Source organism: Tachyglossus aculeatus, chromosome X1 (genome assembly GCF_015852505.1).
Source record: "Tachyglossus aculeatus isolate mTacAcu1 chromosome X1, mTacAcu1.pri, whole genome shotgun sequence".
NCBI classification, from domain to species: Eukaryota; Metazoa; Chordata; class Mammalia; order Monotremata; family Tachyglossidae; genus Tachyglossus; species Tachyglossus aculeatus.
Window position 1 is genome coordinate 34208627 of NC_052101.1, and position 23898 is coordinate 34232524.

The 23898-nt window shown below is 46.5% G+C and overlaps 1 protein-coding gene across 2 annotated transcripts in view; it reads left to right on the forward strand.

Moving 5' to 3' along the window:
• Positions 1–2729: 2729 nt before the first annotated feature.
• Positions 2730–23898, forward strand: part of FAXDC2 (fatty acid hydroxylase domain containing 2) — a 33463-nt gene continuing 12294 nt past the window's right edge. The window contains exons 1-5 of one of the 2 annotated variants that reach the window (XM_038772583.1): positions 2730–2775; positions 15302–15349; positions 20441–20532; positions 20636–20739; positions 23572–23693. In XM_038772583.1, the coding sequence (XP_038628511.1) occupies positions 15302–15349; positions 20441–20532; positions 20636–20739; positions 23572–23693 (366 nt within the window). In that variant the 5' untranslated portion in view covers positions 2730–2775. Of the gene's footprint in view, positions 2776–5734; positions 5756–15301; positions 15350–20440; positions 20533–20635; positions 20740–23571; positions 23694–23898 lie in introns of those variants that run through there. The other variant, XM_038772584.1, reaches the window with a different exon arrangement.

Consider the following 23898-nt stretch of genomic DNA (forward strand, 5'->3'; position numbering starts at 1 on the left):
ACTTCTCTGGGCCTCAGTGACCTCATCTGTAAAATGGGGATTAAGACTGTGAGCCCCACGTGGGACAACCTGATTACCTTCGGCTTCAAGCCTGTCCATCCCCTCGCCCCCTCCTACCTCACCTCCCTTCTCTCCTTCTACAGCCCAGCCCGCACCCTCCCCTCCTCTTCACTCATTCATTCATTCATTCATTCATTCATTCATTCATTCATTCATTCATTCGTATTTATTGAGCACTTACTGCGTGCTGAGCAGAGTGGCTCAGTGGAAAGAGCCCGGGCTTTGGAGTCAGAGGTTGTAGGTTCAAATCCCGGCTCTGCCAATTGTCAGCTGGGTGACTTTGGGCGAGTCACTTCACTTCTCTGCACCTCAGTTCTCTCATCTGTCAAATGGGGATGAAGACCGTGAGCACCCCCGTGGGACAACCTGATCACCTTGTAACCTCCCCAGCGCTTAGGACAGGGCTTTGCACATAGTAAGCCCTTAATAAATGTCATTATTATTTTTTTCCTCTGGGTCTCAGTTCCCGCATCTGTAAAATGGAGATGAAGGCTGTGAGCCCCCCGTGGAACAACCTGATCACCTTGTAATCGCCCCAGCGCTTAGAACAGTGCTTCGCACATAGTAAGCGCTTAATAAATGCCATTTATTTTCCTCTGGGCCTCAGTTCCCTCATCTGTCAAATGGGGATGAAGACTGTGAGCACCCCCGTGGGACAACCTGATCACCTTGTAACCTCCCCAGCGCTTAGAACAGGGCTTTGCACATAGTAAGCGCTTAACAAACGCCATTTATTTTCCTCTGGGCCTCAGTTCCCTCATATATAAAATGGGGATTGATTGTGAGCTCCCTGTGGGGAAACCTGATCACCTTGCAACCTCCCCAGCGCTTAGAACAGGGCTTTGCACCTAGTAAGAGATTAATAAATGCCATTTTTTTCCCCTCTGGGCCTCAGTTTCTTCATCTGTCAAATGGGGATGAAGGCTGTGAGCCCCCGTAGGACAACCTGATCACCTTGTAACCTCCCCAGCGCTGAGAACAGGGCTTTGCACATAGTAAGCGCTTAATAAACGCCATTTTTTTTCCTCTGGGCCTCAGTTCCCTCATATATAAAATGGGGATTGATTGTGAGCTCCCTGTGGGGAAACCTGATCACCTTGCAACCTCCCCAGCGCTTAGTACAGGGCTTTGCACCTAGTAAGAGCTTAATAAATGCCATTTTTTCCCCTCTGGGCCTCAGTTTCTTCATCTGTCAAATGGGGATGAAGGCTGTGAGCCCCCGTGGGACAACCTGATCACCTTGCAACCTCCCCAGCGCTTAGAACAGGGCTTTGCACATAGTAAGCACTTAATAAACGCCATTTTTTTTGTTCCTCTGGGCCTCAATTCCCTCATCTGTCAAATGGGGATTGATTGTGAGCTCCCTGTGGGGAAACCTGATCACCTTGCAACCTCCCCAGCGCTTAGAACAGGGCTTTGCACATAGTAAGCACTTAATAAATGCCATTTTTCCCCCTCTGGGCCTCAGTTCCCTCATCTGTCAAATGGGGATGGAGGCTGTGAGCCCCCCGTGGGACAACCTGATCACCTTGTAACCTCCCCAGCGCTGAGAACAGGGCTTTGCACATAGTAAGCGCTTAATAAACGCCATTTTTTTTCCTCTGGGCCTCAGTTCCCTCATATATAAAATGGGGATTGATTGTGAGCTCCCTGTGGGACAACCTGATCACCTTGCCACCTCCCCAGCGCTTAGAACAGGGCTTTGCACATAGTAAGCACTTAATAAATGCCATTTTTTTTCCCCTCTGGGCCTCAGTTCCCTCATCTGTCAAATGGGGATGGAGGCTGTGAGCCCCCCGTGGGGCAACCTGATCACCTTGCAACCTCCCCAGTGCTTAGAACAGGGCTTTGCACATAGTAAGCGCTTAACAAATGCCATTTTTTTTGTTCCTCTGGGCCTCAATTCCCTCATCTGTCAAATGGGGATTGATTGTGAGCTCCCTGTGGGGAAACCTGATCACCTAGCAACCTCCCCAGCGCTTAGAACAGGGCTTTGCACCTAGTAAGAGCTTAATAAATGCCTTTTTTTTCCCCTCTTGGCCTCAGTTTCTTCATCTGTCAAATGGGGATGAAGGCTGTGAGCCCCCGTGGGACAACCTGATCACCTTGTAACCTCCCCAGCGCTCAGAACAGGGCTTTGCACATAGTAAGCGCTTAATAAATGCCATTTTTTTTTGTTCCTCTGGGCCTCAATTCCCTCATCTGTCAAATGGGGATTGATTGTGAGCTCCCTGTGGGGAAACCTGATCACCTAGCAACCTCCCCAGCGCTTAGAACAGGGCTTTGCACCTAGTAAGTGCTTAATAAATGCCATTTTTTTTGTTCCTCTGGGCCTCAATTCCCTCATCTGTCAAATGGGGATTGATTGTGAGCTCCCTGTGGGGAAACCTGATCACCTAGCAACCTCCCCAGCGCTTAGAACAGGGCTTTGCACATAGTAAGCGCTTAATAAACGCCATTATTATTATTAATTATTATTTATTATTATTTATTGTTCTGCGGCGGCTGACAGGAGCTCGGGCTGAGGGCGGCGCCGGGCCCCGCCCCCGAGGCCGCTTCACGTCACGTGCCTGCCGGGAGCCAATCAGCTGCAGCCTGCCGCCCCCTCCTCCACCCCTCCCCCCGCCGCACGAGCGCGCGCGCGCGCCCGGAAAAGGATAAGAGGGCGCGCGGAGCGAGGGGCGCGCGACAGGAGCCCCAGCGGGAGCCCGCGAGGTAAGCGGGCCGCGGGAGGGGGCGCGCATGCGCAGTCAGGCGGGCGGCCCCCTTCCGAGGGCACGCGCTCGGCCCTCAGGCGCTCCCCAGCGCTTACTACAGGGCTCTGCACTTACTAATAATAATCATAATAATCAATCAGTCGTATTTATTGAAAGCTTACTGTGTATAATAATCAATCAGTCGTATTTATTGAGCGCTTACTGTGTGCAGAGCACTGGACTAAGCGCTTGGGAAGTCCAAGTTGGCAACATAGAGAGACAGGCCCTACCCAACAGTGGGCTCACAGTCAATCAATCAATCAATCGTATTTATTGAGCGCTTACTTTGTGCAGAGCACTGGACTAAGAGCTTGGGAAGTGCAAGTTGGCAACATAGAGAGACAGTCCCTACCCAACAGTGGGCTCACAATCAATCATATTTATTGAGCGCTTACTGTGTGCAGAGCACTGGACTAAGCGCTTGGGAAGTACACGTTGGCAACATCATCATCATCAATCGTATTTATTGAGCGCTTACTATGTGCAGAGCACTGTACTAAGCGCTTGGGAAGTACAAATTGGCAACATCTAGAGACAGTCCCTACCCAACAGTGGGCTCACAGTCTAAAAGGGGGAGACAGTGAACAAAACCAAACATACTAACAAAATAAAATAGAATAGATCTATTCTAGATCTACATCTAGAGACAGTCCCTACCCAACAGTGGGCTTACAATCAATCAATCAATCAATCAATTGTATTTATTGAGCGCTCACTGTGTGCAGAGCACTGGCCTAAGCGCTTGGGAAGTACAAGTTGGCAACATAGAGAGACAGTCCCTACCCAACAGCGGGCTCACAATCAATCAAGCGTATAAATACGATTGATGATGATGATTTATTGAATGCTTACTGTGTGCAGAGCACTGGACTAAGCGCTTGGGAAGTACAAGTCGGCAACATCTAGAGACAGTCCCTACCCAACAGCAGGCTCACAGTCTAGAAGGGGGAGACGGAGAACAAAACCAAACATACTAACAAAATAAAATAACTAGAATAGATAGGTACAAGTAAGATGAATAAATAAATAAATAAAATAATAATGACATTTATTAAGTGCTTACTATGCGCAAATCACTATTCCAAGCACTGGGGAGGTAGCAAGCTCTCTTCCTCCCTTCAAGGCCCTACTGAGAGCTCACCACCTCCAGGAGGCCTTCCCAGATTGAGCCCCCTCCTTCCTCTCCCCCCTCCATCCCCCCCACCTTACCTCCTTCCCTTCTCCACATCACCTGTCTATATGTCTGTGCATATTTATTACTCTTTATTTATTTTACTTGTACATATCTATTCTATTCATTTTATTTTGTTAGTATGTTTGGTTTTGTTCTCTGTCTCCCCCTTTTAGACTGTGAGCCCACCGTTGGGCAGGGACCGTCTCTCTATGTTGCCAACTTGGACTTCCCAAGCTCTTAGTACAGTGCTCTGCACATAGTAAGCGCTCAATAAATACGATTGATTGATATTTATTAATCTATTTATTTTACTTGTACATATCTATTCTATTTATTTTATTTTGTTAGTCTGGTTTTGTTCTCTGTCTCCCCCTTTTAGACTGTGAGCCCACTGTTGGGTAGGGACTGTCTCTATATGTTTAGAGAAGCAGCGTGGCTCAGTGGAAAGAGCCCGGGCTTTGGAGTCATGGGTTCGAATGCCGGCTCCACCAATTGTCAGCTGTGGGACTTTGGGCAAGTCACTTCACTTCTCTGGGCCTCAGTTACCTCATCTGTAAAATGGGGATTAAGACTGTGAGGCCCCCCCGTGTGACAACTTGATCACCTTGTAACCTCCCCAGCGCTTAGAACAGTGCTTTGCACATAGTAAGCGCTTAATAAATGTAATTATTATTATTATTATATGTTGCCAACTTGTACTTCCCAAGCGCTTAGTACAGTGCTCTGCACACCGTAAGCGCTCAATAAATATGATTGATTGATTGAACTAGGTGATCAGGTGGTCCCACAGGGTTGGGGGGGCTCACAGTCTTCATCCCCCTTTGACAGATTAGGGAACTGAGGCCCAGAGAAGTTTAAATGACTTTCCCAAAGTCACCCAGCTGACAAGTGGCAGAGCCGGGATTTGAACCCATAATAATGATAATGATGACATTTATTAAGCACTTACTATGTGCAATCAATCAATCAATTGTATTTATTGAGAGCTTACTGTGTGCAGAGCACTGTACTAAGCGCTTGGGAAGTCCAAGTTGGCAACATATAGAGACAGTCCCTACCCAACAGTGGGCTCACAGTCTAGAAGGGGGAGACAGAGAACAAAACCAAACATATTAACAAAATAAAATGAATAGATATGTACAAGTAAAATAGAGTAATAAATATGTACAAACATATATACATGTGCAAAGCACTGTTCTAAGCGCTGGGGAGGTTACAAGGGGATCAGGTTGTCCTTCGTGGGGCTCACAGTCTTAATCCCCATTTTACAGATGAGGTAACCGAGGCACAGAGAATAATAATAATAATAATGAGGGCATTTGTTAAGTGCTTACTATGTGCCAAGCACTGTTCTAAGCGCTGGGGGGGGAGAATACAAGGTGATCAGTTTGTCCCACGTGGGGCTCACAGTCTTAATCCCCATTTTACAGATGAGGTAACCAAGGCACAGAGAAGTGAAGTGACTTGCCCAAAGTCACACAGCTGACAAGTGGCAGAGCCAGGATTAGAACCCATGACCCGACTTCTAAGTCCGTGCTCTTTCCACTGAGCCACACTGTGTCACTCTGGGAAAGTCATTTAACTTCTCTGAGCCTCAGTTGCCTCATCTGTAAAATGGGGATGAAGACTGTGAGCCCCACGTGGGACATCCTGATCACCTTGTATCCGCCCAGTGCTTAGAACAGTGCTTTGCACATAATAAGCGTTATGCCATTATTATTATTTTGCTTGTAGATGTGGCTGTGGATGCCTTAATCAACCATCGGTATTTATTGGACACTTGCTGTGTGCGGAGCGCCCTACTAAGCGCTTGGGAGAGTACTAGAAATATACAGGCAGATTTCTCAGGCTGAGGACCTCCCCAACTTTTCTCATTAGGGTCATCATCATCAATCGTATTTATTGAGCGCTTACTGTGTGCAGAGCACTGTACTAAGCGCTTGGGATGTACAAGCTTGCAACACATAGAGGCAGTCCCTACCCAACAGTGGGCTCACAGTCTAAAAGGGGGAGACAGAGAACAAAACCAAACACACTAACAAAATAACATAAATAGAACAGATATGTGCAAGTAAAATAAATAGAGTAATAAATATGTACAAACATATATACATCGGGTATCATGGACTGCTGCCTTTTTTTTTAATAGTATTTGTTAAGCGCTTACTATGTGCCCCTCTCCATCCCCCCCATCTTACCTCCTTCCCTTCCCCACAGCACCTGTATATATGTATATATGTTTGTACATATTTATTACTCTATCTTACTTGTACATATCTATCCTATTTATTTTATTTTGTTAGTATGTTTGGTTTTGTTCTCTGTCTCCCCCTTTTAGACTGTGAGCCCACTGTTGGGTAGGGACTGGCTCTCTATGTTGCCAATTTGTACTTCCCAAGCGCTTAGTCCAGTGCTCTGCACATAGTAAGCGCTCAATAAATACGATTGATGATGATGATGTGCCGGTCACTGTAGTAAGTACCGGGGTAGCTGCAAGCTAATCCGGTTGGACACAGTCCATGTCCCACATGGGGCTCACAGTTTTCATCCCATTTTATAGATGAGACACACACAGAGAAATTAGGTGACTTGTCCAAGGTCGCATGGCAGACAAGTGGCAGAGTGGAGGGTTTAGAACCCAGGTCCTTCCGCCATCCAGGCCCGTGCTCTCCCTTCTAAGCCGCACCGCTTCCCCCTGCCTTGGACCTGTTTTCTTGTTCCGAACCCGGCACACAGCTCTATTTGATCAGCCCCAAGTTACAACAGGGCAACAAGCGATGTTGGGAGTCCAGTCTGATCCGCCAGCGGAAAACCGACAGGAGAGGGAAGTTTATCCGGTAATCAGCGTCTCCTTCCCTTTGACTTTATCTCCCCTTCCCGTTGCCGGGACTGCAGATGAGTTTGAGAAAGGATGAAATGAGTTGCAACGCCAATATTGCTGCGCTTTGATTTTTGGTTTCAGTGCCTTGATGTACTTCAAGGAAAGAGCTGCAGCCCCCAATTCATTCATTCAATCGTATTTATTGAGCGCTTACTGTGTGCGGAGCACTGTAGTAAGCGCCTGGGAAGTACAAGTCGGCAACATACAGAGACGGTCCCTACTCAACAACGGGCAGGTATCTTGGCCTAGAACGGATAGTATAAATCTGCACCCTGCCTGCTTTAGAAGAACCTGTAAATCAGTCGTACTTATTGAGAGTTTACTGTATGCAGAGCTCTTGGGAAAATACAATGCCATAGAGAAGGTAGAGGACTGCATCATCATCATCAATCGTATTTATTGAGCGCTTACTGTGTGCACAGCACTGTACTAAGTGCTTGGGAAGTACAAATTGGCAACGTATAGAGACAGTCCCTACCCAACAGTGGGCTCACAGTCTAAAATATCGGGTTCACTTTTCCCCTAATTTGTGGGATGGGACACAGTAAGCATTCAAACACCACCGACGATGATGATGTAAACCCACACGAATTCGAGATTATGACATCCACTCAGCCCAACAGAGGCTAAACTTACACTTAGAGACCTCTCACTAATTCTGTTCTCAAGCCAAAAGTGCAAGCCAAATGATACATTTGAAAAGCCTTGCATCAGCATTTCAGGGCAAGAAAAGTAGAAATGATTATTTTTATGTCCAAGAAATTATTGAGGTGACGGTTCATCAGCTCCTGATGACAGTGGGCAGTATTTTTATGTAGTTCAAAGGAGGAGGATTTCAACAGGTTTCAGTCTAAGAACAAACAGTTCCCATAATCTCATTTCTTTTGTTCACCTTACCCCTTTGTCAGACATTCATTTTCCTCCTTCCTGTTTACAGTCTTCATTCAGCTGGCCGCGGTCATTTATTGTGTCATCACCTTTGATCCCTCTTCTTGCTGACCGGATTTAGATCGCAAGAAGCTTGCCATGTTCCTCATCCATTGGACTTCCAAGACCAAATTTTCCTGCTTTCTTTCTTTCTTTGCTTTGAGTATTTCCAGATTGGGTGAATCTTCCCGGTTGATACCTGGGCTAAGGTAGGGTGAACAGGTCCAACACTTGTAATAAGTCTTCATTCAGCTGGCCGCAGTCATTTATTGTGTCATCACCTTTGCTCCCTCTTCTTGCTGACCAGATTTAGATAACAAGAAGCTTGCCATGTTCCTCATCCATTGGACTTCCAAGACCAAATTTTCCTGCTTTCTTTCTTTCTTTGCTTTGAGTATTTCCAGATTGGGTGAATCTTCCCGGTTGATACCTGGGCTAAGGTAGGATGAACAGGTCCGACACTTGTAATAAATTAGTTAGCTTGATGGGGTGAGCCCAGCAGAGGAGTGGAAATTGAAGGGCGGGGAGTTCTAATCCTAGCATTAATGCCACTAATTTACTTGGGAATCAGGCTAAGGAACTTCCTCTCTTTGTGTCCTGTTTCCCCATTTATAAATGGAACTAACGACATTTGTGGGGAGGAATAACAAATACAGATGAAGATGACATACAGTGGGAGTTAGAAGGGCCTGGGTTCTAATTCTGACTCGGCCACTCTTCTGCTGGGTGACCTTGGCCAAGTCACTTCATTTCACTGTGCCTCGGTCACCTCATCTATAAAATGGGGATTGAGCCTGTGACCCCCCCATATGGGACAGTGACTGTGTCTGATCTGATTAGCTTGGATCTACCCTAGCATTTAGCATAGTGCTTGGCACTTAGTAAGTGCACAATGAATGCCATTAAAAAAAAGATATAGACTAGGTATCCGCCGTTCAATATGACTGAGGCCTAAAGCCTGAAAGAGATTAGGTTGGCTACAAAATGTCAGGCTGCTGGCAAGTGCAGGTTTTAATTGAAATGGAAAATATGATCCTCAGCACTGTTGCTCTTTTTCTTCAGCCTTTCATAGACTTGGGTGGGAAATTTCACTACTGAGAGACAGTCTTTCGGGCAAATAGATATTTAGAACTTGCCCATATTTGCTGAAAAGTAATTTTATCACAATTAGAACTGTCTGTGTAACCTCACTGTGCATTTCATTAGGCTAGAGGTTATGAGGTTACAAAGACAAAGGTTCCTGCACTGGAGAAGCCTTGAGTTTTTTCTCTGAGCTGTAGTCCAGATGTTGTTGCCATTAGTTCTGTCTCACAAGCACTTTGGGATGAGCTCTCTGTCCCAAAAGACCCAATTAATAAAGGTAATCGTGGCGTTTGGTAAGCACTTACTCTATGTCAAGCACTATATTAAGCACTGGAGTAGATCAATCAGGTCAGACAGTCCCTGTCTTAAATGGGGCTATCTAAGTAGGAGGGAGAACAGGTGTTCAATCTCCATTTTACAGATGAGGAAACAGGCACAGAGACCTTAAGCGACTTGCCCAAGGTCACACAGGGAGCTAGTGTCAGAGGCAGGATTAGAACCCAGTCCTCTGATTCCCAGGCCTGTGCTCTTTCCACTAGGCCATGCTGCTCCTCTGGCATACCAGAAGTACATTACAAACGCGCACCTAATTTTTTCATCTTCCATCAAGCTGGTGCCCTTTCAACCTTAGGAAACTGTCTTGAAACCTCTTTTACCATTTGATAAAGAAGAATCTGTGAGAAATTCAACAGGCTTTCCAAATGTGAGTTCATGATTGCCCACAATGTCAATCCATCAATGGTATTTATGGAATGCTTTCTATGTGCTTGGGAGAATACAGTACAGTAGAGTTAGCAGACACATTCCCTGCCCACTGTCAGGGGGCTGACATTCTATAGGGGGAGACAGACGTTATTATAAATAATTTATAATATATCATTTGAAGTTGTGGACAGTGTCCTCCTGAGCTAGGTGTCATGCTTGAAAATCTCAGCAATTTAATGGTAGTGGCAGGACTGGAAACTAAGCTTCCGGGTTTTCGAGATTCTTCCGACCAAGCTGGCGCGATTGGAGGGAGACACTGCTCTCGCCTTGTTGTGAGCTTGATCCACTTGATTACCAGCCTTCCAAAGAAGAGAGAGTTCAAGTATTATTAGCAATAATAATGATGATTAAATTAAGCCAAAGGCAGTATGTGAAGAGCTGAGGTTGAAACAAGATAATCAGATGGGACACAGTCCCTGTCCCACACTGGGTTCACAGTCTAAGGAGATTAGACATAAGGAAGAACTTTCTGATTGTCAGGGAAATTGCAATTGGCTGGGTTCAAATCCCGGCTCCGCCAACTGTCAGCTGTGTGACTTTGGGCAATTCACTTCACTTCTCTGGGCCTCAGTTACCCCATCTGTGAAATGGGGATTAAGACTGTGAGCCCCCCGTGGGACAACCTGATCACCCTATAACCTCCCCAGCACTTAGAACAGTGCTTTGCACATAGTAAGCGCTTAACAAATGCCATCATTATTATTATTACCAAGAGAGAATGCGAAAAAGAATAAACCTCCATCAGTTCTGGAGGGTTAGGGACAGGAATTCATCTGCCTAGAAGCAAGGATCTCTAGACTTTCTCCTCCTGCATTCCCATTTAATAATAATAATAATAATGGTATTTAAGCGCTTACTATGTGCACTGTTCTAAGCGCTGGGGGCATACAAGGTGATCAGGTTGTCCCACGCGGGGCTCACAGTCTTAATCCCTATTTTACAGAGAAGTTAAGTGGCTTGCCCAAGGTCTCACAGCTGACAAGCAGCGGAGCCGGGATTCAAACCCATGACCTCTGACTCCCAAGCCCGTGCTCTTTCCACTGAGCCATGCTGCTTCCCATTTTACAGAAAACTCACTGAAGTTTCTGATATAAAGCCTCCCACCTAGAACAGCACAGTGCAGTGCCCTCAAGGGCCTGCCCAGAGCTATTCCAACGAAAAACCGAAACCGTTTCAGAGTACCTGACCGTGTCCGAACAACCTTACGGCTGTCAGATACATATCTGCTTAAGTTAGAGTGATTTGGCTACTAATACTTTTTGTTGCAGTTTAGCTTGGCAAGTGGAAAGGCTTAGGCTCATGGAAACAGGATATTTTTTTGCTGTGAGACTGGGTCCCTTTGCAGGTTCCCAACTTGGCCTGAGAGCTTGATTGATAGTTGTCCATTACAGACAATTCCTTTCCCCACCTTCAAAGCCTTAACGAGGGCACATCTCCTCCTAGAAGCCTTTCCCGTTGAAGCCTTCATTTCCTTTTCTCTCACTCCCTTCTGCATTGCCCTGATTTGCTCCCTTTATCCATCCCACTCCCCACCACCACCCCTACAGCACTTATGTACTTATTCATAATTTATATTGTCTGCACCCAACCCTAGGCGGTAAACTCGTTACGGGCAGGGAATGTGTCTGCTTTACTGTACTGTCCCAAGTGCTGAATACAGGGCCGTGCACACAGTAAGGACGCATTACATCAATCAGTGGTATTTATTGAGCGCTTACTACGTGCAGAGCACTGTACTGAGTGCTTGGGAGAGTACAACAGAATTAGCAGACATGATCCCTGCTCACAGTCTTAATCCCCAAGTTGTAACGCAGGACGAGATTTTTGTCGGAAGCAACGTGGTCGACCGGCAGTCGGTGTGAAGGAATCTCGACAGAGACTCTCCCCCAGAGCTCCGTGGCCATCACCTTTCCGTTGTCGGGCCTGATCCCCAGCCTGGGGCTTCCCTCATGCCCAGCCCAACTGCAGCTCGCTAGTGTGGGACTGAGGCCCACAACATCTACAGAGTGGGAGGGAGGCCCAGAGAGGAATTTCTTTTGATATAAAATACTCGGGAGGCTGCCAAGGTTTTGTGCTCAGGGGAGGCAGCTGCACAGATAAGCATCTCAGTAGAGGGCACATGGGCGTGTTGACAGGGGAGGGTTAAGATAATGAAACAATATTTCATCTGGTGACGAGGACAGATGTGACCTGATAACTGCAGGCCATTCAGTGGCCAAGAGACCCTTTCCCGAACAGCAGATGAACGACTGCTTTCCTTTAGCGGAAGGTTTTGCCCCGGATTCAGCTCTGCATGTCTAAAGTCAAATGCCAGAATCCCAAATTGATCTTCTGTCCCCCCGACCACTCAGCCATCTCCGTAAACAGTAGAATAGCCCACTGTTGGGTAGGGACTGTCTCTATATGTTGCCAACTTGTACTTCCCAAGCGCTTAGTACAGTGCTCTGCACACAGTAAGCGCTCAATAAATACGACTGATGAATAGCGAGTCTGGGGCTAAATTCCCTGAAGCCTTGGCTGGCAGAAAAGCAGAGGATTCTGGCCTGGAAGAGAACAGCATGTTACTGAAAAAGTAGGTGGTGCAATTCCCGTGGAGGGGGAGAAAGGGAAAAGCAGACAGGGGGTTCTTGTGTTCCTATCCCAGATGTCTTTTTCGGACACCTTAAGAACATTTTGAGAAAGGACTCAGTACCCCCCGAGGACTGTATTTTTTTTCAACAGTTTGGTAGGAAAGGGGTCATGTCTGACGCCGCATGACTCAAGGGAAGAGGGCCAACCACCCTGTACTCTCTCATGAACTTAGAGAGTGTCAGACTCTCCAACAGCAGAAACCCACCAGGTCATAAATTCCTTGAGAGCTGGGATAGTATCAGTTTGCCTCCTTTTGGCCAGGCCTTTATACAGCAGGACATTAGCAAACGTTATTTGATGGTGAGACTCCCATAGAAAAAGTTAGGAACAGGATTCTGAATTCTCTTGAAATCCTTTTGGACACGGAGAGCTTTTCCGAGCAGAAAAAAAAACCCCAAAATGAAGAGGAATTCAAAGCAATTCCTGGTTTGAGAGACTTCGACAGATGAATCCATGTTGAACGTTAACCACAAAATATTATGCCGTCAGGATTTTTGACCATTTGCTTTGCTTGCAGACAGTTTAGGACCTTGAAGCATTTCCTAACTGGAAGCTTTTCTTTTGACACTCGGTTCCTTCACCCCAGGCATCAGGTAGGATATTAACTCTGGGTATGGAACTCAACACCATTGATTCTTGGACAATCAATGATTCATAGCTTGTTTTTTGCTACTGTAGGAAGTAGAAGTCCCTCTTTGCATATATGCACTAGCAACAGCAAACTTTAAACTGAGTTGAATTAGTCTCCTACAAATGCCTCTTTCTAATAAAGAAAAAAATGCAGACTGCTTGGAACAAAGAGACAAGTGTGGAGGTTGCTAATTTCCTTTCCATGAACCATTTCAGTACTTTTCAGACAATCCTTTCCCCAACCCCTTGTCTAGTAACAAAACCATGGATGAACCAACAGATATTTTCTTTCTTCTAGTGGGAGTTTTCAAGAAGCCGCTAAGGAGTTGTAGCAGTAAATGAACAGAATTTCTTATGGGCTACCTTTTCAAAAGTCTTCTGATTTAGCCTTTAAAATGATCATCGTGCGCGACTTAAAAGAAAGCATCGGCCCTAAGCACTGGGCCTCAAAGAGACTAAAAAATTGGATCCCTGCTCTGCTCAAATTTGGTGGAATTTGAGTTTTGAGGATAACCGTGTTTGCTAGAGGTATCGGCTTGTTCTCTTTTAAGTGAGTATCACAGGGAGTAGTAGGAGGCGGTAGGAATTGGTGATGAAGGAGAGGGTGCTGATAAACGAATGCAGTGAGAATGCAGAGGTAACTGTTGTTGATTTTCTAAACAAATGTTGTTGTTTAGAAAAACCCGCAAGACTTGCGGAGCCCTTGATCCTGCCTTCTAGCCAGTCAAATGTCTGCCCTGTTCTGCAGTCTCAACAGGGGAGCAAATTCCACTACTTCCCTCATCACCCTTTTCACTGTTTCCCAACCAAATTCTTCCCTCCTATCTAACCTGCGAGCCGCTGCCTGCAATATCCTATTTCTTATTTTTCAATTTTCAGTTTTGAACGGAAAATTGAGAACTGTTTTCAGTGGGTGGTTACCAATCCCCAACTATGGCGTAGGTAGAGGTCACCTCCTCGGCCTTCTCTCCATAAGGTTAAAATAATCTCTCCAAAGATATTTGCCCATTTGTGTTCTCTGCCTTCCTTATTAGGTTGTCAGCACCTTGAGGGTAACAGTCATGTCGTCGTCTTCTTTCTGTGTTCCCCAAGAACTTGACCTATTTGGTGGATGCTCAAAACAGACTGGCTGCTAAAAATAATAATGACAGTATTTGTTAAGTGCTTACTATGTGCCAAGCACTGTTCTAAGCGCTGGGGGAGATACAGGGTAATCAGGTTGCCCCACGTGAGGCTCAGTCTTAATCCCCATTTTACAGATGAGGTAACTGAGGCACAGAGAAGTTAAGTGACTTGCCCAAAGTCACACAGCTGACAAGAGAATTTTGTAAAGATCTAAAGAAGAAGAGGGTGGGTTTTTCTTTTCTTTAATGATACTTAGGAAGAGTGGGTCCAGAGTGATAATTTCTGCTTTTAGAATGTATCATCCTCCAGGGCAGGAAGTGTAGCTCATTCAGCAGTCCTCTCCTCAGTGTTTAGTGCAGTGTTCTGCACCCAAAAGGTGCTCAATAAATATTGCCCATCAGTCTACATTTAACGGGAGATTAAGAACCGTTTAGGAAGAACAAGGGATCAAGAAGTGTTGCTGAGTGTCGCTGAGTGGGATTCAGTGCACTTACAGGGTATCACCTGTATTTCAAAGGAAGAAACTGTAGACTCTAGGCTGTAATTTCACTGTGGGCAGGGAATGTTTCTGTTAATTCTGTTGTACCCTCCCAACTGCTTAGAACAGTGCTCTGCACATAGTAAATGCTCCGTAAATACCACTGATTGATATAAAACATCCTCGTGTCTTGGGTTTCCCATCGGCCCATGTGAGCTGATGGAGGGAGGGGGAGAATAGGAAAAGTGGGAAAGGAAATAGTTCCAAACTGCAGCGGTGGAGAGACTCCAGCTCGTTCTGCAGCCCGGCATGGTGGAGGACGGGAACACCACCGGTACCTTGACGGGGCCGAAGTCCACGTCCCACTGGGCCAAAGAGCTGGAGCAGCAGAAGCACCAGTCAGCTTTCCCCTGCCCCCAGCGTGGAGTGGCCGTGGCACTCAACCCCCAGCCCTAGCCACCCGGCACATTGCACCCTGGCCCCGTGGCCTCCGAAGGGGCCCTCGGGTACCCCCACGGGGGACAAGTCCACCCTTTGGCATTCTGACCCCTGCAGCCAAGTTGTTGTGAGAAAAGAAAAACCCAAATGCCATCTACTTTGAAACAATGGCAACCAGAACAGGAGATCCAGCGTGTATTCTTGTACTTCTTACTTTCCTGCTTCGGAACAAAGCCCCTCGAGCAGTGAGCTCCTTTCAGAAAATCTTCTGCCTTTCCCCTATCTCCCACTTGGGAATTTTGGGGGGAGACAGATGGCGGGGGTAATTAATTCATACCTCTCTCCTTTTCCAGATGAAAGAAGCAGCAAGGGACTCCCTGCCAGATGAGAGGCAGAAGCAGGTAAGAGGCCACTCCTGATGAGTTGGTAAGGCTGTGAAGGGATTTGGATCATGTAGGCCTTTTTCTATTGAGGGGGTTTAGCCCATACTGGAGGGAGTTTGCTTTAGAGAAAGAGGAGAGCAGTCTTTTTCAGTACTCAGCCACTGTCTCTCTTAAAATAATGGAGTTGTTTTGAGATTGGCGAGCACTGCCATGTGGATACTTGCTCTGAAAAAGCAACATCCTTTACTTAGATGATCCAGGAAAGGTAGGCGTGTAAGTGGGTTTACAGCTAAACACACTTTGCTTCTGCCATCTTGATCTCCCCAACTACTCATGAGTTTTCCAGGATACATCTGGGTGATTGTCAAAAGGGAGAGTCATTATTGGATTCCCCTACCTTCTCCCTCTACCCTATCTCTCATATCCCAGAGTCCCAATAGATATGCAGACTGTGAATGGGAACAAGACCCTGACCTCTACATTACCTGGCATTGAATAAGATGACTCCACTCCTAACTGCTAGGGCCAGAGACGTGTTTTCAAAAAACCATCAGAAAGCTGTGAAGTAATCCTGCCTAATCAGAGTTCTTTACCCCACCTTCACATTTCCCCTTCACCTGGACTTTTGGACTCTTGGCAGTAATAATAATGATGATGATGATGATAACTGTGGTATTTGTTCAACACTTACTATATGCCAAGCACTATGGTAGGTAAAAGATAATTAGGTTGACATAGACCCTACCCCACACAGGGCTCACACTCTAAGTAAGAAGGAAAACGGGTTTTGAATCCCCATTGTACAGATGAGGGAACGGAGGCCCGGAGAAGTGAAGTGACTTGCCGAGGTCACACAGCCGACAAGTGGCAGGATCCTCCGACCCCCAGGCCTGTTCTCTTTCCACTAGACCACTCTGCACTCAGTTCTCCCACAGTGCATGCTTTCACCACACATTTTGGTTTGGATGTTTCTAGGTAACAGAGAAACTTCTTCCACCACTGAGCCAGTTTGGATGCAGTCTATCACGGTGTTGGAAGAAAAGATTTATACATTGGTCATTGGAATGGATGAGTCCCCTGGCAAGAGTTTTCCTTTACATGGGGCTTTGAATGACCACAAAGGCCATGTTACAGGAGAAGCAGGTGTGTCACCAGCATGGCCTAAGGAAATAATATAATAATAGCAGTGATGATGGTATTTGTTAAGCACTATGTGGCAGGCACTGTACTAAGCGCTGGGGTGGATACAGGCAAATCGGGTTGGACACAGTCCCTTGTCCCAAGTGGGGCTCACAGTCTTGATCGCCCTTTTATAGACGAGGTAACCAAGGCACAGAGAAGTGAAGTGACTTGCCCAGGGTCACACGGCAGACAAGTGGAGGAGCTGGGATTAGAACCCGTGACCTTCCAGTATGCCATGTTGAGAGCAGAAGTGGGAGTCAGAGGACCTGGATTCTAATCCTGGCTTGGCCATTTGCCTGCTGTGTGACCTTGGGCGATTCACTTCACTTCTCTGGGCTTCAGTTTCTTCCTTTGGAAAATGGGGATTTTACCTGTTCTCTCTCTCTTAGACTGAGCCCCATGTGGGAGACTGTGAGCCCATTGTTGGGTAGGGATTGTCTCCACCTGTTGCCGAATTGTACTTTCCAAGCGCTTAGTACAGTGCTCTGCACACAGTAAGTGCTCAATAAATATGGTTGAATGAATGACAGGGACTGTGTCCAACCTGATTATCCTGCATCCACCCCGTACTTAGTACAGTGCTTGGCACACAGAAAGCATTTAACAAAGCCATTATTATCAAAAATCATCATCACTTCATGTATGATCAGAGGGGTAATGATTCTCAGAGTGCTTAAAATATAGGAGAAACAACCAAAGGCAGGGAATTGTAAGTTTAAACACAAATCACTATAAAATCCCAAACCAATATGCTGTCCCAAGTTTGGGCAGCTTCCTCACTGGCCTTTTTAAAAATAACTGGGCTACGTAACTAGTTAAAATGACGTAGGATGTCTGTGTGGAGAGCAAATCATCATATTCTGAATGTCTATTCAGAAAGGACAACTCTGTTAGCTGATAGTCGTCATGGTGTTGACTGAGTGCTGGACACCATACTGAGCTCTTGGGGAAAGTACGTCACGAGCCAAAAAACAGGGTCCCTGCCCACAAAACATTTACAATCTAACGAGGGAGCCAGACGTGAACATATTGGCAAATAGTGGGAGCAGTAGAAAGGAAAACAGCAGGTAGAATTAAGAACTGAATAGATGTCAGGGTGGCATAGCAAAGTAAATCACTGAATGCACAGTTGGATATGTGCAGCCGTAGTAATACTATTAAGTGGTCACTGTGTGCAGGGCACCGTACTAAGCTCTGGGAACACAAGTGGTGAAGATGGGTAAGTATTTAGTTGTAAAATCTCGAGGCGGCTCAGGTTTGGGACATACGAGTCACTTGTCCGAAATAGTTGAATCAACTGATTCTGAAGACTAGAGGATTTCTTAAATGATGAGCCACTGCAGGGCCAGGAACCATATATCTACCTCTCATCTGTGTATTTTTTTTCCCAGCATATAGTACAGTGCTTTGCATACAGTAGGTGCATAACAAATACTATAACTCCTACTACTGACGTATGGCCATTGACACGGAATCAAGGCTCTCTTGGAAATCAGACCCCTGCTGCCCTTCACCACTTTGACCCTGCGCAAGGATGACACGCAAATTTGTGAAACGTTCCATATTTTTAGCTAGCTCTCTTCCTCCCTTCAAGGCCCTGCTAAGAGCTCACCTCCTCCAGGAGGCCTTCCCAGACTGAGCCCCCTCCTTCCTCTCCCCCTCGTCCCCCTCTCCATCCCCCCCATCTTACCTCCTTCCCTTCCCCACAGCACCTGTATATATGTATATATGTTTGTACATATTTATTACTGTATTTTACTTGTACATATCTATTCTATTTATTTTATTTTGTTAGTATGTTTGGTTTTGTTCTCCGTCTCCCCCTTTTAGACTGTGAGCCCAATGTTGGGTAGGGACTGTCTCTGTATGTTGCCAATTTGTACTTCCCAAGCGCTTAGTACAGTGCTCTGCACATCGTAAGTGCTCAATAAATACGATTGATGATGATGATGATGACTGCTGAGAAGTAGGGGCCAGTGTGAGGGAGCCTAATTTTTAAAGAAGGCAGCCCTAATAATGGTAATTATTGTACTTGTTAAGTACTTACTATGTGCCAAGCACTGTTAAAATCAGTTTGGACACAGTCCCTGTCCCACGTGGCGCACACGGTCTACGTCCAAAGGAGTAGGATTTGATCCCCGTTTTGCAGATGAGGTAACCGAGGCAGAGAGAAGTGAAATGACGTGCTCAACGTCACACAGAATCCAGGGCCTCCGACTCCGGGGCCCACGCTCTTTCCGTTAGCTGCTTCTCTAAACACGTTACTAATGTGGCCCCAGCAAAACCCTGCTCTAGAAACTCTGCAATGGACAGGGACGATTAAGTGTGCCCGTGACCCCAGCTGAACACAAAAGCAAAGGCACAGCTTTGGTTTGCTCATTCTGGCTCGTGATGATCTCTGATGGATTGGGAGCGGCTTCCAGAGGGCAAATTCCCCTCAACTGGCCCCGGTGCTTTTTTGATCAGTCGCTGTGATCTCGGCAGTACTGCTCATAAGCAATCTAAAATTACAACCCTGTAATCTCGATATCTGTACCTTTCCCCCCTGGAATATCTAGTCATGACCTTCAACTGCTCGCTCAAGCTAATCTTCAATTGGGAGGGAAGAGAAGGTTCCTCCCTCTGGACCATAAGCTCCTTGGCAGGGAGCGTGTCTGATAACTCGGTTGAATTGTACTCAATTCAGGGAGCTTGTTAACTCGGGGAAGCTTGGGCTAGAAGAAAGAGGGACCCAGTGTAGATGATTCCAGGACCCCCAGGAAGAGCCTGCAAGTTTCCCCAGTGAGCAAAGTGCTTATTCGATGCCCCACATTCTCATTAGCTGTCATAATACATGATGAATGCTAGGCAGTCGGCGCTTTCTATAACTCAGAACATCTCCCTCATCTCAGAGCCGGCCTCTGCCAGATGTTGATTTGTGCCTCAAGGCTATCAGCTATCAAACACCACCCAGCCACCAGCACTCAGCTGCCATTTTGCCTATGTTCCGGGCTTCGTCTGATTCCCCACCCTCTACTCATCTTTCTCCCTCCAGCTCTTCCTGAGCTGAGCCCCTCAAGGCATTTCAGAGCACCTCTGTGGGCAGTGGAGGTTCCCATGGTCATGGCACATTGCTCCCTCTCTGCCTCCTCTCTCCCCACGGCACCAGATCTCAACCCCTCTCCCCATCTTCAAAGCCCACCTTCTCCAACAAGTCTTCCTGATTCGTTCCCAAAGCGGATTAACATTAAAGCAGCAGCGCTGTCCTTCTGAATACCACATTACCTCTTTGAAAGGCTCTCCCTAGAGGGGTTTTCTATAATCGCTTTTGTAAATGTCATTCGCTTTAAAATTGATGCAAAATTTCATCAATTTAATCCCCATTGTACTGAGGAGGTAACCGAGGCGCAGAGAAGTTAAAACGGCCCGCTGGTAGTGAAGAGTACATAATCAGCACACCTTGTAATGATCAGTTGGATTGTTGAGGGGTCAAACAGTACAGGTTGTAAGCTGGGGTGCGGTATCAAACCATACTGGCTCGAGGGTATTTGTAAATGTGTCTCTGTCTCCCCCATGAGAGTTGAAGTTCCATTTGGACAGGGAACATGTTTTATGCTTCTGTTGTACTTTCCTACTTGCTCAGAACAGGATATTACACTTAGCGAATGCTCCTTATTAACCACCCCTACTACTATTCTTCCTTCTCCTCAAAGCTAGTTGATCTGGCCCAAATCCTTCTAGACTGTAAGCTCCTTGTGGGCAGGGAATGTTTACACAATTTTGTTAAATTGTACTCTCCCAAGCGCACAGTACAGTGCTCTGTGGGATCTGGCCCACAGGCTCCTTCTCCACAATGTTTCCCAGTCCTCGTGAAAGGGGTGGCCTAAAGGAAAGATCCTCAAGGAGCGGCTCCCTTACCTGCCTCGCTTTCTCTTGTGCCATCTCCAGGAGGGGCAGATCTGGGGTACCATGAGGGGGACGGGCGTCATCCTGGGCTCCGGCCTGCTCACATTCGTGGCCTTCTGGAACTCTGTCACTTGGTAAGGCTGCTCGGCTTAACCTGGTTTCGGGGGAGCCGGGGGGGCGACGACGAAGAAGGTGGTCCCTGCTCCTTCACCTCACCTGGGAATCTTCTCCCTGTAGGCACCTGCAGAGGTTCTGGGGTGCCTCGGGCTACTTCTGGCAAGCCCAGTGGGAGAAGCTGTTTCACGCGTTTGAAGGGAAGGAATGGATTCTCTTCCACTTAGGTGAGTCTCCGGTTCCAAATGCACTGGCCTTCTGCCACGTTTCTCCTCCGTCATGTCATCCTATATGTTAAATCTGGGTGTCTCAGCTTTGGGCTTGGGCCAAGAGTGGGCTCAGCCGCTTAAAAAACAGTATTCTGAAGGTGGTCAGGAGCACGTAATAGCCATTGGAAGGAAGTGGGGGAAAATGATAGTAAGGGGAAAGAAAAGTATGGCCAAGAGTGGAACAGAGGAAGAGAAAACAAAAGACATCACTTCTTTGAAGAGAAGGTATTTTAAAAGTAAAGAAGAATGAAAAGAACTGAATGAATGAACTGAATGAAAAGTACAGTGCTCTGTACATAGTAAGCGCTCGATAAATACGATTGATGATGATGATGATGACTGGTGGGTAAATTAGAATCAGGAGCTCCAGATGCAGTTTATGTTCTTGTGCATTTTCTATCACTATTAAATACCAACTTCTTAGGCAGATGACCGTGAAAAAGCATGGGAAGCAAAATTCAATGATCTGTAAAGAAAGAAAGCACATGTAAAATGCCTCACTAAGATTCAGGAATAATATTGCTTTGTTCATAGGACAAGCCATCATTTATTGCTTATTGATACTTACTGCTTACTATTTTCCAGGCCCTGTACTAAGCACTGGAATTTATCAGTTTGTTCTAGGCAGGGACAGTGTCTGCTAACTCTATTATATTGTAGTCTCCCAAATTCTTAGTACAGTTCTCTGCACCTAGTAAGTGCTCAATAAATGCCATTGATCATTGATAGACTGATTGACACAAGAGACTCAGGTTGGACACAGTCTCTGTCCCGCATGGGGCTCACAATCTAAATGGGAGGGAGGAGGATTTAATTCCCGTTTTACAGATGCGGTAACTGAGGCATACAGAAGATAATCATAATAGTAGTTTTTGTTAAATACTATGTGCCAAGCACTGTACTAAGCACTGGGGTAGATACAAGATAATCAGATCCTACATGGGGCTCACAGTCTAAGTAGTAGGGAGAACAGGTATTGAATCCCCATTTTACAGATGAGGGAACTAAGGCACAGAGAAGTTAAGTGACCTGCCCAAGATCACATAGCAGCATGGCCTAAGCTCTCCCCACTAGGCCTTGCTGCTGTGTGATCTTGGGCAAGTACTTAACTTCTCTGTGTGTCAGTTCCCTCATCTGTAAATAGGGATACCCATTCTCCCTCCTACATAGACTGTGAGCCCCATGTGGGACAAGGACTGCAACCAACCTAATTAACTTGTATCTATCCCAGTGCTTAGAACTGTATTTGACACATATTAAATGCTTAACAAATACCATAAAAAAGCCAAAGTGGTAGGGCAGATATTAGAGCCCAGGTCCTCGGACTTCCAAGACCACACTCTTTCTATTAGGACATGCTGAGGTCTTGCTTTAGGTGCCATGCCCAAGGTCTCACAATAGACAAGTGGAGGAGCTGGGATTAGAACCCAGGACCTCTGACTCCTAGGCCCAATGCTCTTTCCTAGGCCACACTGCCTGTTTCTCATGTTTTGTAAAAATGGGTTTAATAAATTGCCCCTTCCCTGCTGGAGCAAGCGGAAAATATCAAATGAGTTAGCCTTACTCCCTGTGATCTAATAATAATAATGATGGCATTTATTAAGCGCTTACTTTGTGCAAAGCACTGTTCTAAGCGCTGGGGAGGTTACAAGGTGATCAGGTTGTCCCACAGGGGGCTCACAGTCTTCATCCCCATTTTACAGATGAGGTCACTGAGGCACAGAGAAGTGAAGTGACTTGCCCAAAGTCACAAAGCTGACAGTTCGCGGAGCCGGGATTTGAACCCATGACCTCTGACTCCAAAGCCCGGGCTCTTTCCACTGAGCCACTCTGCTTCTAGCAGAGGACTTATCCCTGCATCATTCCCAACACCCTCCTGTCCATTGCAGGCCCAGGAGCTAGAATAGGAATAATAATGATAACAATTATTGTATTTTTAAGCACTTACTCTGTGCCAGGCTCTGTTCTAAGGGCTGGGGTAAATACAAGGTAAAGGGGTCCCTGTCCCACCTGAGGCTCCCAGTCTTAATCCCCACTTTACAGATGAGGGAACCGAGGCCCAGAGAAGTTAAGTGACTTGCCTAAGGTCACACAGCGGACACGTGGCAGAGCTGGGATTAGAACCCGTGACCTTTCTGCTTCCCAGGCCCGTGCTCTGTCCACTAGGCCATGCTGATTTTCAGGAAGGAGTAGGGGGGGAGGCGGGGGAGACAGATCCGCAACCTGAAACAAGTCAACCAAGTCCCCACTTGGTTGCCTGTCGTCAGTCTGCTCTTTTTTTGAAGATCCCTCTACATGCGTCCTAACCAATTTCAATCCACCTCAGATCCCTCTTCACCCAACTGGTACGTCTTGGTCTGATCTCCTGGGCCGACGGGGTTGGGTGGGAGACCTGTTGGAGAGGTGGTGTGTAAAAGCGGCCTTCCCAAACTGAGCCCCGTCCTCCCTTTCCCCTCCCCACAGCACATATATATATATATATATATATATTTATACGTATTTATCACTCTATTTTATTTGTACATATTTATTCTATTTATTTTATTTTGTTAGTATGTTTTGTTCTGTTCTCTGTCTCCCCCTTCTAGACTGTGAGCCCACTGTTGGGTAGGGACCGTCTCTATATGTTGCCAACTTGGACTTCCCAAGCACTTAAGTGCTGTGCACACAGTAAGCGCTCAATAAATACAATTGAATGAATGAATGAAAAGCAGGAGGAGAGAGGAGGAGAGCCTCCGTCTCTCCCCTGAAAACCCCTGCTGATTTCTCCTTTCTGCTCCGCTCCCTCAGGGGCCACTCTCATCCCCACCCTGTGCTTCTGGGGCTTCAACGCACTCCTGTTGGTGGTGGACACAACTGGGAAGCCCAAATTCATTGCCCGCTACCGCATTCAAGAGGGCAAGAACGACCCCGTGAGTAGCTCGCAGTGCTGACGGCTGCAAGCCGGGGTTCCCCTCGATCTCCGTCATCCCAATGATCAAAAGCACTTATCGAACACCCACTTTACATCGGGGTGGCTAGGTTGGGTGCTGTATAACGCTGGAGGTCCTGGCCTTCAAACTTAACAGTCCTCCCAGCCTGCGGAATCTGGGATGCTTCGTTCACAATGTGTTGGGA